This window comes from Monodon monoceros, unplaced genomic scaffold (genome assembly GCF_005190385.1).
Source record: "Monodon monoceros isolate NGI ecotype Baffin Bay Population unplaced genomic scaffold, NGI_Narwhal_1 Super_Scaffold_4, whole genome shotgun sequence".
Lineage (NCBI taxonomy): Eukaryota > Metazoa > Chordata > Mammalia > Artiodactyla > Monodontidae > Monodon > Monodon monoceros.
Genome location: NW_021703781.1, coordinates 7,053,021 through 7,070,080, shown reverse-complemented (window position 1 = coordinate 7,070,080; position 17,060 = coordinate 7,053,021). Strand labels below are relative to the sequence as shown.

The window sequence follows — 17,060 nt, the reverse complement described above, 5'->3', positions numbered from 1 at the left end:
ATTAGCATCTTGATGCATTTCCTCCCAGTATCTCCATTTTCTAAAAAATTGAAGTATAATTGGCCTACAACACTATGTTAGCTCCAGGTATACAACACAGTGATTCAATATTGCTATACATTACAAAATCATCACCATGATGTCTAGCTACCATCTGTCACCAAAGATACTACAATATTATTAACTATATTCCCCATGCTGCACATATCATCCCCATGACTTATTTATTTGTAACTGTAAGTTTTTACCTCTTAGTCTCCCTAACTTGTATCTTAAACATTTTTTGAGCCAAGAATAAAAATCTCAAATAAAACAACATACTAAAACTATGTCCTAAAAATATTTTGTTCTTTCTATTTTTGCCATTTGCTCCATAATCCTTGTAATCTCATTGGCAGTCTTATTTGAGGTTGGTATTCCATCATTTCAGCAGCAAAAGGTTTCTATTCATGGGGCGTGAGAGGGAAAAAACTGGAGGAAGTCACCCACAGAGGAATATTTTTAGGGCATTATAAGTTAAAAAAAATGACATCTTGGGGGTAGTATAATACGTGGGTGATTGGCAAGACCTACCTTATGATGAAAACTGACATTTCAACACACTAACGTAATGGTTAAAAATTCTAGGAATAGAGAAAGTGAAGAATAGGTCTAAGAAAATCTGCATGAATCGAATTCTTCATGATATAAAATGTTTTCTTCAAGAAAAGACCAGCATAAGCATTTTGCAATATATATGTGCATCAAATCATCACATAGTACACCTTAATTTCATACATTATTAAATGTCAATTATATCACAATAAAGCTAGGGGAAAAAAGAGGACCAACATCAGTGATCTTATAAACTGTCTTCCACTTTATTCTGAATATATACAGTCATCAACAACTGTTGATTATTCTGCAAATCCTGAATTTGAGATGAGATTGGCTAGTGGGTGTTCACGTTAGTGCAAAGATATCCCAATGACAATCAAAACAATTGCTCCTTATATTAACTAGTAGAACAGGGTTTTAAAGCCATTCTCATAATTTTAAGTAAGAATGATCTTAATGATTTGTAAAAAAAAAAAAAAGGTATGTTTCAAGAATATATTTTCAAAACAGTCTCACACAATCATAGGTAAGGGAATGCTACTGTAAATGTAAGGGTTCTTTTTTTTTTTTGAGTTTGACTTTTTTTGGGTTGAATTTTTGAATTTTATTTTATTTATTTTTGTATACAGCAGGTTCTTATTAGTTATCCATTTTATACATATTATACACTAATATGTCAATCCCAATTTTAAAAGTTAAATTTTTCATCAGTAATGAAAACTTGATCTGCAACACAGTAATTATGTCAATCCATAGTCATTTATTAATTGTATACTCAAAATATACCAAAACTGAAGAAATATCTTACACACACAAGTCTTTGCCTTCCGGATATATAAGTACTGATTATTTTCACTGGAAACAGTATAGCAAAGATACATAAATATATGGCAAGCATTTTCAACTTGTCAATGGCACTAAGGGAAAAAAAAAGAATCAGATACACCTTTATGTAAATCTGATTATATATTTCACAGACCAGGGGCCATGACCAAATGTGATGATTAACAAAAGGATGAAAGAAACTGTTTAGCTATACTATCTTCTCCAAAATGTTGACAGTATAAAAACTATTTTATTTTTAAAACATACAATTTTATCTATAATTAAGGACTGTACTTTTATTCTAGTTTAGTTAGTTCTAAGTTCAATGCTTTTTTATTATGTAATTGTACTTTTCATCATGAATAATTTTTAATTTTAATAATTAGCCCTATTAGTATCAAAATATGTTTATATTTGTTAAAAACTGAAATATACACACAATACAGTTGTTTCTGAGTGATGGATAGTATATGATTTTAATTTTCCCCTTGCCTCATTTTTGCAGTATTCCCTTTTAAAATCCTCTAAAATGACTACACATTACATATAATGAAAAAGTAATTTTACAAAGAAATATAGAGTTACTATCTTGACTTCATAGGAAACACTTTATTACCTACTCTGTCAGTGATTTTAAAATGAAAATTCTTTGATTTTAAAAATAAGATGTCCTCCAAAAACTAAAAATATAGCTGTCATTATCCAGCACTCCAACTCCTGGGCATATATCCAGAAAAAACTCTAATTCAGAAAAATACATGCCCCACTATGTTCACAGTAGTACTATTCACAATAGTCAAGACATGGAAACAACCTAAATGTCCATCAACAGATGAATGGATAAAGAGGATGTGGTACATATATACAATGGAATACTACTCAGCCATAAAAAAGATTACATGCTATTTGCAGCAACATGGATGGACATAGAGATGATCATACTAAGTGAAGTAAGTCAGAAAGAGAAAAACAAATACCATATGATATCACTTATATATGGAATCTAAAATCTGACACAAATGAACTTATTTACGAAACAGAAACAGACTTGCAGACATAGAGAACAGACTTGTGGTTGCCAAGGGGGAGGGGATGGGGAAGGGATGGATTGGGAGTTTGGGATTAGCAGATGCAAACTATTATATATAGGATGTATAAACAACAACCTACTGTATAGCACAGGGAACTAAATTCAATATCCAGTGATAAACCATAATGGAAAAGAATATGAAAAAGAATATATATATATATGTATAACTGAATCACTGTGCTGTACAGCAGAAATTAACACAACATTGTAAATCAGCTGTACTTCAATAAAATAAATTAAATAAAAATAAAATGTTTTCCTGGATTTCACTTCCACCTTCACGACTCTCAACCATGTTATATATAATTATCATAGTGGTAACTGACAGTGGGTTATTAACAACCTGTGTATTACAGTGGTTCCATAAATGTGAGGTCCATGTAGGAGACTAGTTTTAGAGAAACCAAACAGTTCATTAAAAGGCAATGCTGGAGGGCTTCCCTGGTGGCGCAGTGGTTAAGAACCCTCCTGCCAATGCAGGGGACACGGGTTCAAGCCCTGGTCCGGGAAGATCCCACATGCCACGGAGCAACTAAGCCCGTGCACCACAACTACTGAGCCTGTGCTCCACAGCTACTGAAGACCTTGTGCCTAGAGCCCATGCTCCGCAACAAGAGAAGCCACTGCAATGAGAAGCCCGCGCACCACAACGAAGAGTAGCCCCCGCTCGATGCAACTAGAGAAAGACTTCACGCAGGAATGAAGACCCAACGAAGCCAAAAATAAATACATTTATTTTTTTAAAAAAGGCAATGCTGGAATCCTAGGTCTCTGTACTTTCAGTGTAACCTATGACATTACACAATCACCAAAAGCCAGAAACAGAACCTCTGAGCTGAGACCACAGAAGGAGCTGGTCAGTAAAAATGCTTCAAATGCAAACTATACTCTAACACTGACAGAACATAAGCAGAGATATTTGGGGGGAAATGTTTCAAAAACTATTGCTTTGAGCAAGAACCATTATCAAGAGATTTTGAAAATATTCACAGCTTTTGAGTCAGTATTTCTGTTTCTAGGTCTAGCCCTAAAGAAATAAATTTAAACTGTGCACAAAACTTATGCCCAAGTATATCAGTACAATGGATGAATTTTTTAACTGATTTTTCTGTTACAAAGGAAAAATAGCTATCATAATAGGCAAAATAATCCAGAGATATTTTTTTAAAAGTTAAAGAAAATGCTTTCCCCTTGCACTCATACTCTCATACACCTTCCATTTTGATCTTTTTATTAGTTTTATTTTATTTTTTTATATTTTATTGAAGTATAGTTGACTTACAATGTTGTTAATTTCTGCTGTATAGCAAAATGATTCAGTTATACATATACACACACACACACACACACATTCTTTTTCATGTTCTTTTCCATTATGGTTTATCACAGGATATTGAATATAGTTCCCTGTGCTATACAGTAGGACCTTGTTGTTTATCCATTCTCTATATAATAGTTTGCATCTGCTAATCCCAAACTCCCAATCCATCCCTCTCCCACCCCCTCCCCCATTTTCATCTTTCTAAGGCAGCCAAAGTTAAAAGATTAGTGTAGATTCTTTCTTTTCTTAAGTAAAAAAAAAATAAGATTTTTAAATTGCATTACAATTTGTTTTTTTTTCTTCACTCAACAATATTATGATGGGTATCTTTCCTGATCAATATATTCTGATAGCTAATACCACTTAGCTATCAAGTCTATTCGTTAAACATTTGAGTCTACCAATTTTTTTGCCATGACAATTTTTTTGCCATGACAAAGAATGATAATGTGCACAGTTTAATTTTATTTCTGTAAGAGAACTCCTCTCATTAAAAATACATTTATATAGAAGACTGCTAGATCAGTGGCTGCATGTATGCAAGAAAGAAATTTTTGAAATATGTTCATACTTGTCTCTTTTGCACTTACATTTCCATTGGAATAGTCTAGCCCATTTTGCTAGAGGCATCCATTTACCTCCTGGAGAATTAGGATTGTCAAAGAGTGAAAAGAGAAAGATTGTGCAGGTATTCATCTTTCTATAGCAAAATAGGATTTTTGGAGACCATGGGAATATGATTGTTACAGAAATAATGAAAAGAGAAAGACGAACTCAGTATTCAGATTTCTCCAGCAACAGCAGGAACTAGGGAGACCACAGTTAGACAATATTGTCAGGCACCTGCCCGGGAGGTCCTACATGAGGGCCTGGTGTACCTCCAGGCCCCTGGGGCAGCCCTGACAGCCTGGGGGTGAATAAATGACTAGCCAGTCCAGGGTTCCAGGCCTGGAAGTCAGGCCTGGTTACTGAAACCCACCCTGGCTAGTGGTTTGGAGCAGAGGTAATCTCATGTTCACTGGATCTTCTTATGTGCTCAGCCAAGTGACATGGACAAGTGGCTCATCTCTCCTGCCTTTAGTTTTTCCATCTGTAAAATGGGGATCCTGATTCTCAGAGAGATCAGTTACGGAGAATATTCAGCTCATTGGCAGACTTACGAGAAACAGAGAATGGTAGCAATTATCTTTAAAAGGCCAAGAAATTAGGGAAGAAAGGGCCCTGCTTCCCAGTGCTGTCAACAAGCTTTAGGAGGGCACGCACTGTCAGCATGTTCCCAGCTCCGAGCCAAGGTCAAGTCAGCCCTTAAATATTCCTGGGTGAATAAATGTCCACTTCCCTTCTTTCACAAACCTCCCTTCTCTTCCACCACCTTACTTTAGTAAATTTTACTACAATAAAAATATTGTTTAGTGTTTGGCTTTCTACTGATAAATATCTTATTTGTTACTTGATTTTGGAGTTTTAAGAAAATATTATTTGACTTTTCACTGCTTCACTGGAAGCAAACAGAGCACCTTTCATTTTTCCTCTTTCTCCTCCAGTTTTTGTTAGATGTATTTTTCCTTTTTAAATGCCATAAATTGAAATTTTTTCTAACATCTTTCATTGTGATATGGCTGTTCAGCTTTTTCTACTTCTTTGGGATTTTATTTTGGTAGATTATATTTTGCTGGGATGTCGTGCATTTCTTTTCACTTTTCTGATTTCCTACCATTAAGCTGTATGTCATTTTACGCTATCTTTTTTACTTGAAAAGGGCTTCCACCATCAGATAACTGATGCGTCTTTGGTGGGTTGAATTTTTTTTTTTCTTTCTGGGCTGAGGTGTTATCAGTGGACAAACTAGCAAATTCCCACCACCCTGGTTAAAGACTTGAGGAAGAAGCCCATCAGCGTCAAGTTTGTTCACAGTGTGATCAACTGTGCTTTCCAACTACAGACACAAGGAGCAACTAACTGCCCACCTGAGGTCCACCCAGGTACCCTCTCCAGAGCCCCGCTATAGGTCCCTACAACAAATTATAGATGCCAATCCTATCTCAGATTATCCACTGGAGTTGACCAGCTTCGTCTGTTTTCACCACAAAGGATGGGGACCTACACCGGCTGTCTTTCCAGGAGATCTCGGGAGAATACACCAAATCAGAAGCATCTTCTACCATTCTGTGTCCTCCAAAGCAAGAAAACTGAGAGCGTGGCACTAGGGATGTAAACTGAGGCTGCTGTCTTTTTAGAGTTACTTCTGGTCTTGCTCAAACTTACCTTTACCTGTAACAGGGGTGTAAAGTTTTGCATCTCTGAGACAAAAAATGCTATCCAGTAAGTTAATACCGTTCCTATCATGATGCCCGAGTTTCACATTCTTCATTTAATTAAGGACAGAAATACACAATTATCACAAAAATGCACATAATCGATGCTTGGAATGTGTCAAATGAACAAGTGATTTTCAACTGTCCCTGAGATACTTCACTATTCAGGACATCTACTGTTTTCCTGAGGCATGGTTAGCAATCCATTGCACTGCGGGGTTGGTGAGTTACGAATCTTTCATGAGGTACTGCGTGGGCCTAGCTGTGCTACAGCACCAGCATTCCAACTTGACTTTGATGTGCATTTTTTTTTTCTATTCTACTCATCATCTAGTTCAGAGGGATTCTCATGAAAGATATTAAGTATTCTCTTAGAGGTTCTGTACTTACAAATGATTCAAGAACGTAAGAAGAAAGGTCTGTATATAAGAGCATCTGTGTGAACGTTCTGGTGTGCCCATCACATTGCTATACAACAACAGCACAAGGTCTGTGCTTACCGCACTGTCAACACCTAAGAAAACTAAAAGGGGCTGGATGGATGTGCTACACGTAAATAACCGAAGAACTATAAGCCAGGTGCAACACCTGGGAAGTTGTTAGTGGTTTAGGAAATAGGCTTTACTGAAGAGGAAGGCATCGAAGAGAAAATGGGAATTTGGAAATACATGTAAAACATACATCATTTCTTTTTGCATTTCTAACATCAAAGGAAATGCAGTAGGGATGTACTTAAAAGAAATCAAAAATTATACATTTCTGTCTTACCTTGGAAGATCGGAAGGTAAATGCTGTTGATTTGACATCAGCTTTTTCTTTGTCCATGAGTAGAAGGCTTTTGTCTTCCATGAGGCTCAAGTATTTTCCTGTTGTGACATGGCGTAGTCGGAAAGGCTGGCCCCATCTTATGTGGCTTCCACTCCACCTAGCAAAAACAGTTAAGACTTGATCCAATAGCAAATACAACGACAGGAGAAACAGCAATTAAAATGTATGTGTCAGACAATGAACAAAGGTGCTCTGCATACACTGTCTTCTTTAATGATCCCCCAAACCTTATGATGTTGGTGTTATTAATTTCGTATCACAAATAACAAAATGGTTATTCAGAATGATTAGGTAATATTCCATGTCATAGAGCTAACAGTAAGTAGAAGCGAAGTTTAACTCAAGATCTTCCGACATTAAATGTAATACCATCCACACCAAACACTACTCCATGCAAAGATGACCAAGAACTTGTGTTCCAGGTTAACCTCTAATCGCTAGTCACAGATATAGACACTATGAGTTTAAATGATACCTTAGCATTTACTAGTTATTTTTGGATTTGCACAGACTTGAAAACTAGTGATATCAGAGTCAATGCCTAATTATGATAAACTGGAACTCATATATATAAACTGAAGTATGTATTTATCTGAAAAAAGAAACCTCTTCCTATGCTTTAAATTTTAATAATGTGGAAAAATTATGTCATTAAAAACCAATGAACAAGAAAGACAAACCAAGAATATAAATTCTAATAGAGTCAAGAGGAAAAACGGGAAAGCAAAATTGAATGCAACACAGAGAAAATATAAACTAAGATTGCAGAAAAAAGATTAAAAAGCAAAGTTGTGATCATTAAAGTCTGTTTTTAAAAATAATGACTTTCAGACAGGGTAGAAAAGAAAAATTAAGATACAGACCATCCCTGCTTTGCACAGTACTGTGTTAACTGAAAGCCGTCATTATCAGAGCCTTGCCTTTACTACAGTACAGAGTGGAAACAAGGTTCTGATAATGGTGACTTTCAATTATCATGCTAGTGTGCAAAATGAGGACAGCCTCTTATCAATGATGTAAAATCAAATTTAAAAAATACAAATAAAAAGGATTTACCATGCATACAAAATCAAAAGAAAATAGTGATGGTAAAGTTGATAGTAGAGAAATTAGAATTCAAGGCAAAAAAGTATAAAGGGGACACTGTCGGGTATTTTATAATGAGAAAGATATACTCTAAAAAGAATGTACTATGTTACGAAGCTTCACATGTCAAAGGCAAACAGAAAATGAAACAAAAGAAACACAAGGATAATTTTTTAAAAGACAGTTATAGTGGAAGCTTTACCACTATGTAAGGAATCAAATAAATAAAAAGTAAAGGTATGGAGGATTTCAATATGATTTTATTAATTAATAAACCAGTTTTAATAAAGAATCATTCTAAACTTTTATATTCTACAAATCAAGAACACTTTAAAAAGAATTCACCAATCTTAGTGAACTATAAGTCAATTTTATGCTGTTTTCCCAACCTGGATTTTTGACCTGAACTATTAGCCTGGAAAATTAACAGTAGAATGATATTGTAATAAATAAATAAATCCATTTTTACATGGATTTGTTTATAAAGACAATTACTTTGGAAAAGTCCTCCTACTAAATTAATAATCAGGTACCAATAAACCCTGATAATAACACGGTATTGTCTTAAAAATGAAATTAAAGTTCATTTACCGACAACAGCATGTTAAAGCATTTCTAGTCTGGTAATAGTGTATACTTTTTACCAGAATTTCTATACGGTATTCTGGATACCATGTTCAAATCTATTTAATAGGGCTCATATACACAAGCACTCCTCTCAAGTCACTGTTAGAAATGGAATGAATCTGGCCAATCGTCAGCCAAACTTTCTGAAGTCTAAACACATTTTCTTTAGCTCTCAGGTCCAAAAGAAAAGAGGAAAAGCCCAGGAGAATCAAGGGCAAGAAAATAATATTTCAGTAAAAACTGAAAATAGTTATAGTAAAGAAGTTATATAAAGCAGCTTCCTATGTTATTAGAAAACTGTTCCATATGTATTATCTATATTTACTTGTAATTATCTCAAAGAAATGAGGAGCATTTGGTCACCTGTCATGATATGTTAATTTTTTTAAAATTTGTAACACATAAGAAAGTGGAATTTTACTTAAAATACAAAATGCATATTTATAATTGCAGTGATCATGCCCATTACAGAAATGAACATATATCCTACTTACAGTGTTCTGACAACTTTGTACTGGGGTACATACAGGAATGTGTTTTCTATTACATTTGACTCCCAAAATTAAAACTTACCTTGTTAAAATGTTCATAATACTGAAAAACTTTTGACAACATTAATGTTATGTAAGTAAGCAATATAAAATATATAATTACTGGACTACATAAATTATAACAAATACATAGTTTGGGGCATCATTGGAGGGAAAAAAAACATATGGTATCCCAAAGATTATAATACAAACATGGACCTTTGGAAATAAAGTTCTGTCATAAACATAAGCAGGATCTTTGACTATTACTTCCTAAATAAAAAGAAAAATTAATTATGTGGCCATTGCATATAATAACACATGCAAATTAAATGCAATCTAATTTGTAAATTTACAGTGAGGCCAAAGTAGGTCAAAGATGCAACAAAATCTAAAAAAAAAAATTTTTTTTAAATAATTACATCTCTTACATATGAACCTCCTACTTTCCTACTGTAGATATACATCAAGGGTCATAGAGTAGAATCAAAACACCTCTCTTTAATTTTTTAAATGGCTGAAAAAGTCCCTGATCTGCCTTGGCTGTCAAGCCCCCTTGCTGTCATCTGGATTCTGAGAGGCACAGCTACAAACACACGGTGATAAAGTACCCCCTTTCATCTCCATTATTTGAAGAAGGCCCAGGCCCTTTCTATATATCAGTCAACCAAATTCAAAGTTAAAACAAACTCCAAACTTCCCCCTTTCAAACTTCAAACATTAGTCAACAGCAGGGGAACAGAATTAAGACCACGGGATAGAAACACGTGCTGAATAATGGGATTTATGTAATTGCAGTTCATCAACAACATTGTTGACAATAAAAAGGAACTCTTGTTGGGCTTTCAGGAGCTCTCATCCTATTTTTTTTTTTTTTTAAACCTATAAATTGAGACAGATTTAGGTCCTGGTTTCCTCAAAAAAAAAAAAAAAATCATTTCTTTAAGCATACAATTGTGAAGGGTAGGTAGATCTATAAATGTGAAAACACATCTGGAGTCTGTTTTTTAAAGGCAACAAAACTTCTCTAAATTTCACTTTTTTGGACTATTTCATTTCTCTAATTAAGCTGTCATTTTTATAATACACAAGGCAAATTATAAAAATACATGTATATATTTGAAATTCTTTTCCCTAAATTCTCTGAATAACTTATGAAGCACACAAAAGCTATGACTTTTCTTCCCTTTCCTTTATGTCATCTCTTCTTTGTCCATCACATTAAGAGGTGCACTTCCCATAAAATTTTACTTTTAAGTTCAATGTTTATCAAAAGTTTTAGTATTTCAGTGCATTTGATCAACTATGACTTTATACGGAAGAAATTTAATATCATCAATTAATTAAGAATTAATGGGGTTAATATAGAAGCACTTTTTTAAAGTCACAGACTTATAATCACAGAAAATATAAAAGATAAATTTAATTTACATGCTTTTTTTTTTTGTTGAATAGGAGTATGACACAGTGAGCAGAAAAGTCTTTCAATCATAAAAAAATTCCAATTGGGGTACTATTCTGTCATGGGAGAGTAAAGGAAATATGATTTCAATGAGAAAGATGAGTAACATATAATTTTTTCACTGTTAAAGAGACCATGTTCAAGTATTTTTAAATAAACAAAGATGGGTATTAAATCACAGCAGAACTTAGAGACAATGGGATACTTTTATAAGAGTGGTGTAACCATTTTATCTTAAAACGTCACTACTTATAATACACTGTAAGTTATATTCTATGCATCTATTTAAACTGATAATGAAAAAATTACTATGTCAAGCCTAACAATGATCAAAGAAATACAAAGTTTTTCGAAATCATTGTATGGGATATGTAAGCAAAACAAACAAAAAGACAAAAAACTGAAGACCACTGAACCATTTTAATCATCATTAGATAAGCGTTAATCTCAAAATATCAGGTTGACAAAGACAGCTATTCCGTAATAAGATAGTTCCCTACAGCCATCCATGAAGTCTGTTACCCTAAATCAATAATTTTTTAAAGTGTCATATAACAGGGAACATACATTGAAAACTTACTGATTTTTAGGTGAAGGACTAAAACATCCAACCTTTTATTTTTAATTTAACTGATATTTAAATTCTATTTAAAATAGTTCAAAATGACACCTTTACCATCAGTATTGCATTTACATAAAGGAACTAAAAGTCAATCTCTGGACAGCTTTTTGAAGTCACCAGAAAAAAAAAGGTCATTGTTTCTATAATGAATACACAGTGACTTGTTTGCAATCCACATTTCTCACTCAGCTATCAAGCTATTTGTAAGTAAAGATAGTGACTGCCAGTTATGACTGTCACATCTCACTCAGGTTCAACTTTCCACTGTTTTACATGCGACTTTACAAGGTTAAACCCAGACCTGAAATGTGCGACAGGGTTGCAAACAACTTGTCCTGTCTCCAAACCTTACATCACTCTGCTCTGGGAGCTCTTCCTGCCAGGAGATGCACAGACTGGGACAAGAAAATATTATAAAAACAAATGAGGCTAAACGCAAAAGCAGATGGTATAAAATTGGTGCTTACTACCTGGTGAATGTAGGCTAGTGAAAGATAAATAAAGGCGGACGGTAAAAGAGGAGAGACTCCACTTTCTCAGGGTTTCATTTGCTTGCTGGTTGTTAGCACAAGAGCACTCGAGGTACTTTGTACCCGGAGCGTCAGGCTGTATTTAGAAGTTCTACTTACGCAACTCTTAGCGTCTCTAGTCTCCACAGGGAACGTGCGTGAACAGATACAGCACCACCTTCGTAATGAACAGTTCTGTTAAAAGAAATAAAAAGCCCAATTTTAACGTTGCATTCTTGGACTCAATTTTTCGAGCCAATTCAAAGAGAAAAGTAAATGGGAAGGCTTTGGAGAAACAGTAAAAGCTACTTTTTGGTAGGAGACAATATAACTGGAAATAAAAATAACAACAGTGACCTGAATAAACATTTGATTTAAACACATTCCTTCGTCTTTTACTCCCTCTCATCCCCTTCATCCCCTCTCCCTCACCCTGGCCATTTTTCTCTCTTTATCCCAGTGAATACTCTCACCATTAAACTTAAGTCCATAAACATACTCCACTATGAGTCTAGGTGTAGTTTAATATATTTCAACACATGCATATAATTATTTGCAATTCTAAATTCTTTCTAGACATTTAAAACATTTTAAAGAAATGTGAAAACACATTAATTTTAATGTTTCCATGACAATCTGTTAAATGATAAGAGATAGGAAAATGTAAACATCAATAAAATGTAAATATCAACAAAAAAGTCACACACACACACAGAAATTTCTTTGGATGTACATCACACATACCAAAATTCCAAAGCTCTCGTAATAACAATTTGTTAATATGTCAGACGTGATACAAAGTAATGTGCATACATTATCCAAATTGGTCTCTATACCATCCCCTTGAGATTGGTTTAAGGAAAACAAAACTTGTTTCCTGTTTCTTTCCCAACTGCTCACCATCTCCCTCTCCACTGGGTCTCTTAATCAACCAAACACACATAACCCTGTCCAGTCACAAACATAATAACGTGTGACCATATTTTCCTCCCCTGCTTCCCTTGCTTTTCTGCCTCATTACCACCTCCTCTTAATCCTCAGTGCACTCAATCTTGTCTGCAGACCCACTTCTCCACTGAGACAGATTTAGCTGAGGCCATCAAATGACCTTCACGTTACCAAATCCAGTGGACTTATTTATTTTAAACACTTTGGAAAACCCTACTGCTTTGACAGTTTTCCTAACACCATTCTCGCCTGCATTCCTCTTACCTACTCAGATATTCCTTCTCATTCTATTTTTATTGTGGTACTTTTCAAAGACACACAAAAGTAGAGAGAATATTATAATAAACCCCAATACACCCAGCACATAGTTTCAACAGTGATCAATATAGGGCCAACCTTGTTTTACCTATAACCACAAGTTATCCTTCGACATACAACCTCCACATAAAATAATACAAAAGTATTTTTCTATACTTGATATACATATATGTAAAATTTGTTTTTACTGGGCTTCCCTGGTGGCGCAGTGGTTGAGGGTCCGCCTGCCGATGCAGGGGACACGGGTTCGTGCCCCTGTCCGGGAGGATCCCACATGCCGCGGAGCGGCAGGGCCCGTGTGCCATGGCCGCTGAGCCTGCGCGTCCGGAGCCTGTGCTCCGCAACGGGAGAGGCCACAACAGTGAGAGGCCCGCGTACCACACACACACACACACACACAAATTTGTTTTTATGAAATACCCATTCACTGTTCAAATTTTCCCAATTCTCTCAAAAATGTCTTTTTCAGGTTGAAGTAATGTCATTTGCAGCAACAAGGATGGACCAGGAGATTATCATACTATGTGAAGTAAGTCAGACAGAGAAAGACAAAAATCATTCTATCGCTTATATGCAGAATCTAAAGAAAAAGATACAAATGAACTTATTTACGCAACACAAACAGACTCAGAGACTTGGAGAAGGAACTTATGGTTACCAGGAGGGAAGGGTTGGGAGTAGGGATAGTTAGGGAGTTTGGGATTGACATATACACACTACTATATTTAAAATAGATAACCAGAGGCTTCCCTGGTGGCGCAGTGGTTGAGAATCTGCCTACCGATGCAGGGGACATGGGTTCGTGCCCTGGACCGGGAAGATCCCACATACCGCGGAGCAGCTGGGCCCGTGAGCCATGGCCGCTGAGCCTGTGCGTCCGGAGCCTGTGCTCCACAATGGGAGGGGCCCCGACAGTGAGAGGCCCGCGTACCGCAAAAAATAAATAAATAAAATAAAATAAAACAAAATAGATAACCAACAAGGACCTACTGTATAGCACAGGGAACTCTGCTCAATACTTTGTAATAGCCTAAATGGGAAAAGAATTTGAAAAAGAATAGATACATGTATATGTATAACTGAATCACTTTGCTGTACACCTGAAACTAACACAACATTGTTAATCAACTATACTCCAATATAAAATAAAAAATTTTTAAATGTAGCAAAAGCCATAGAAAACAGAATGATCAGGCATCCTACCGAGAAGCATGAGGTAATCATTCTCAGGTTAACTTGCTTTCAAATTTTATTCTTTTTTAATAATGAATCTACTTTTATCCATCATGTCACAGGATGGGAAAAATCTGAATAAATTGTTCTTCAAGGAAAAAAATGTCTTTTTCTTTCTGTTGCTTTTTCAAATCAAGATCCAAATGAGATGCATAAATTGGTTTGGTGTCTTTATTTTATTCTAGAACAGTTCTCCCTTCCTCTTCTCTTTTCCTTCTTGCCATTTATTTGTTTACAAAAAAACTGTATCATTTGTCCTGGAGTATTTTCTACATTCTGAATTTTGCTGATAACATCCTCACAGTGTTTTTTAACATCTGCCTCTACGTGATAGATCTAGAAATCTAGAAACTTACTCAGGTTCAAGTTTATGATTCTTTGGCAAGAACATTTCAGAAATTGGTGTTTGCCTACCTATTACATCACATCAGGAGGTAATAATGACTACTTGTGTTTTTTTTGTTTTTTTTTTTTTTTTGGCGGTACGTGGGCCTCTCACTGTTGTGGCCTCTCCCGTTGCGGAGCACAGGCTCCGGACGCGCAGGCTCAGCGGCCATGGCTCACGGGCCCAGCCGCTCCGCGGCATGTGGGATCTTCCCGGACCGGGGCACGAACCCACGTCCCCTGCATTAGCAGGCAGACTCTCAATCACTGCGCCACCAGTGATGACTACTTGTTTATCTTTTTACATTAAACTTGATTCAGGATCACCCTGATCCATCCATTATAACCTAAGAATTTTAGGTACATCAATGACCAGGGTCCTCAGTAGGGGCTTTTAATGGTGGTTGTGAATATAATCATGTGGATAGCTTTTAAAATCCTGAAACCTTGCCCTCACCACTGGCCAATTAAGCCAAATTTGGAGTCAGGTGTTTTAAGAGCTCCCCAGCTGGTCGTAAGGGGGAGCCAAAGTTAGGAAACTATGGCCTACCCGTCTCTAAACAGTAGCACTACTGACACTGTGGTCCAGGTAGTTTTTTGCTGTGGGGGGCTGTCCTGTGCACTGTAGGATATTTTTCACATCCCTGGCCTCTACCCACTACATACCAACAGTAGCCATCTAAGCTGTGATCCAAGTTGTGGAGATATATATATATAAAAATCTTAATATATAGAATATATGTTATATAAAAATACATTCATATATATGTGTGAATATGTGTGTGTGTGTGTGTATATATATATATATATATATAATTTTATAGAAAGAATTTACTATAAGGAGTCTGCTCATGCAATCATGGAGGCTGACAAGTCCCAAGATCTGCTGCAGACCCAGGAGAGCTGATGATACAAGTTCCGGTCCAAGCCCAAATACCTGAAAACCAGGAGAGCCAATGGTATAGTCCCATTCCAAAGACTGACAGGTTCAAGATCCAAGAAGAACTGATGTTTCGGTTTCAGTTCAAAGGTAAGAAATGATTGATGTCTCAGCTCAAAGGCAGTTAGGCAGAAAGAGGTCCCTCTGATTCATGAAGAGTCAGCCTTTCTGTTCTATTCAGGCCTTTAACTGATTATATGAGGCCCACCCACAGGAGGGAGAGCAATCTGCTTTACTCAGTCTATAGATTTAAATGGTAAACTCACCTAAAAACACCCTCACAGAAACACCCAGAATAATTTGATCAAATAGTCTGATCAAATATCTGGATACTATGTGGCCCAGTCAAGTTGACACATAAAATTAAACACCATAATAACTGAGAGAAAGTCCAACTTATCTATTTATATTTCTAAATCTGGAATTAATATCTACATTGTGAGTGATTCCTTTTTTTTCTCCCCAAGATAACTACAGATAAATTCAGAGTGTTTCCGAACACTTGGATCATCCCAAAAACGTTAGTTTGATCAGTGAAGCATGAGCAAAAGAATTGTCTTATACATGAATTACAAAAATAACAATTAGGTGATTTTCAATTTACTTTTGTTTCTTCAACATAAGGAAGCCTTAAATTTAGTATATTATTTTAACACTGGACAGCTCATAGTCAATTATTACTGCAGTACCACAGACACCACCTTTTTTTTCCCTCCAAGTGAACTATTTCTTTTAACATTTACCATATGACCTTAAAGCAATGGGGATAAGGGATGTTGTCATTAGTGTTCTACTTTTTGAACACATACTGGTTTCTTTCTTGTCCAGAGAGAGGCTAGAGTGTGTAACAAACGCTGAACAACAAAAGAGGGAACAAAAATAATACAAGAAAATGTAATCAGTCACATCCAATTTTGATGATGAATCAATTACACACGTTAAAAATAAAGAAGAGTAGTTTACTGGCTTCTAAAGATTGACATGCTTATGTAGAATTCAGTGGGGACAAAGAAGTCATATCACTGTATTTTAGTTACTGCAATGGAGAGCAGTAAAATAATATCAGAATTCTTCATTTTTCCAAACTTGATGTTCAATAAATGAATGACAGACCACAGAACTAAATTCTCTTTTGAAAAATGATTTTTTAAATCCTAACGAAATAGACTTTAAAAGTCATAATTGGTATCCATAGGAACTATCACTACTTTTTACCTCAAAAGAAATGTGCTGCTTTAATCCATGTAGCAAAAATGATTACTTTTCTCCTTTTGTACACATAAGTTTATTAATTTAAAGTATCACCGAACATTCATAAAATCCATCACATGCACAGGCTAAAGAATAAAAACCATGTTATCATATCAATAAATGCAAAAAGCATTTGACAGAATCCCACATCCATTCACAGTGAAAACTCTTAGA

At 35.5% G+C, this 17,060-nt stretch overlaps 1 protein-coding gene across 1 annotated transcript in view; it reads right to left on the bottom strand.

Moving 5' to 3' along the window:
- Positions 1 to 17,060, bottom strand: part of RYR2 (ryanodine receptor 2) — a 721,906-nt gene that overhangs the window by 377,339 nt on the left and 327,507 nt on the right. Inside the window, exons 9-10 of the mRNA XM_029245584.1 lie at positions 11,933 to 12,007; positions 6,917 to 7,073 (exon numbers count right to left, since the gene is read on the bottom strand). Coding sequence (XP_029101417.1) covers positions 6,917 to 7,073; positions 11,933 to 12,007 — 232 coding nt within the window. The remainder of the gene's footprint in view (positions 1 to 6,916; positions 7,074 to 11,932; positions 12,008 to 17,060) is intronic.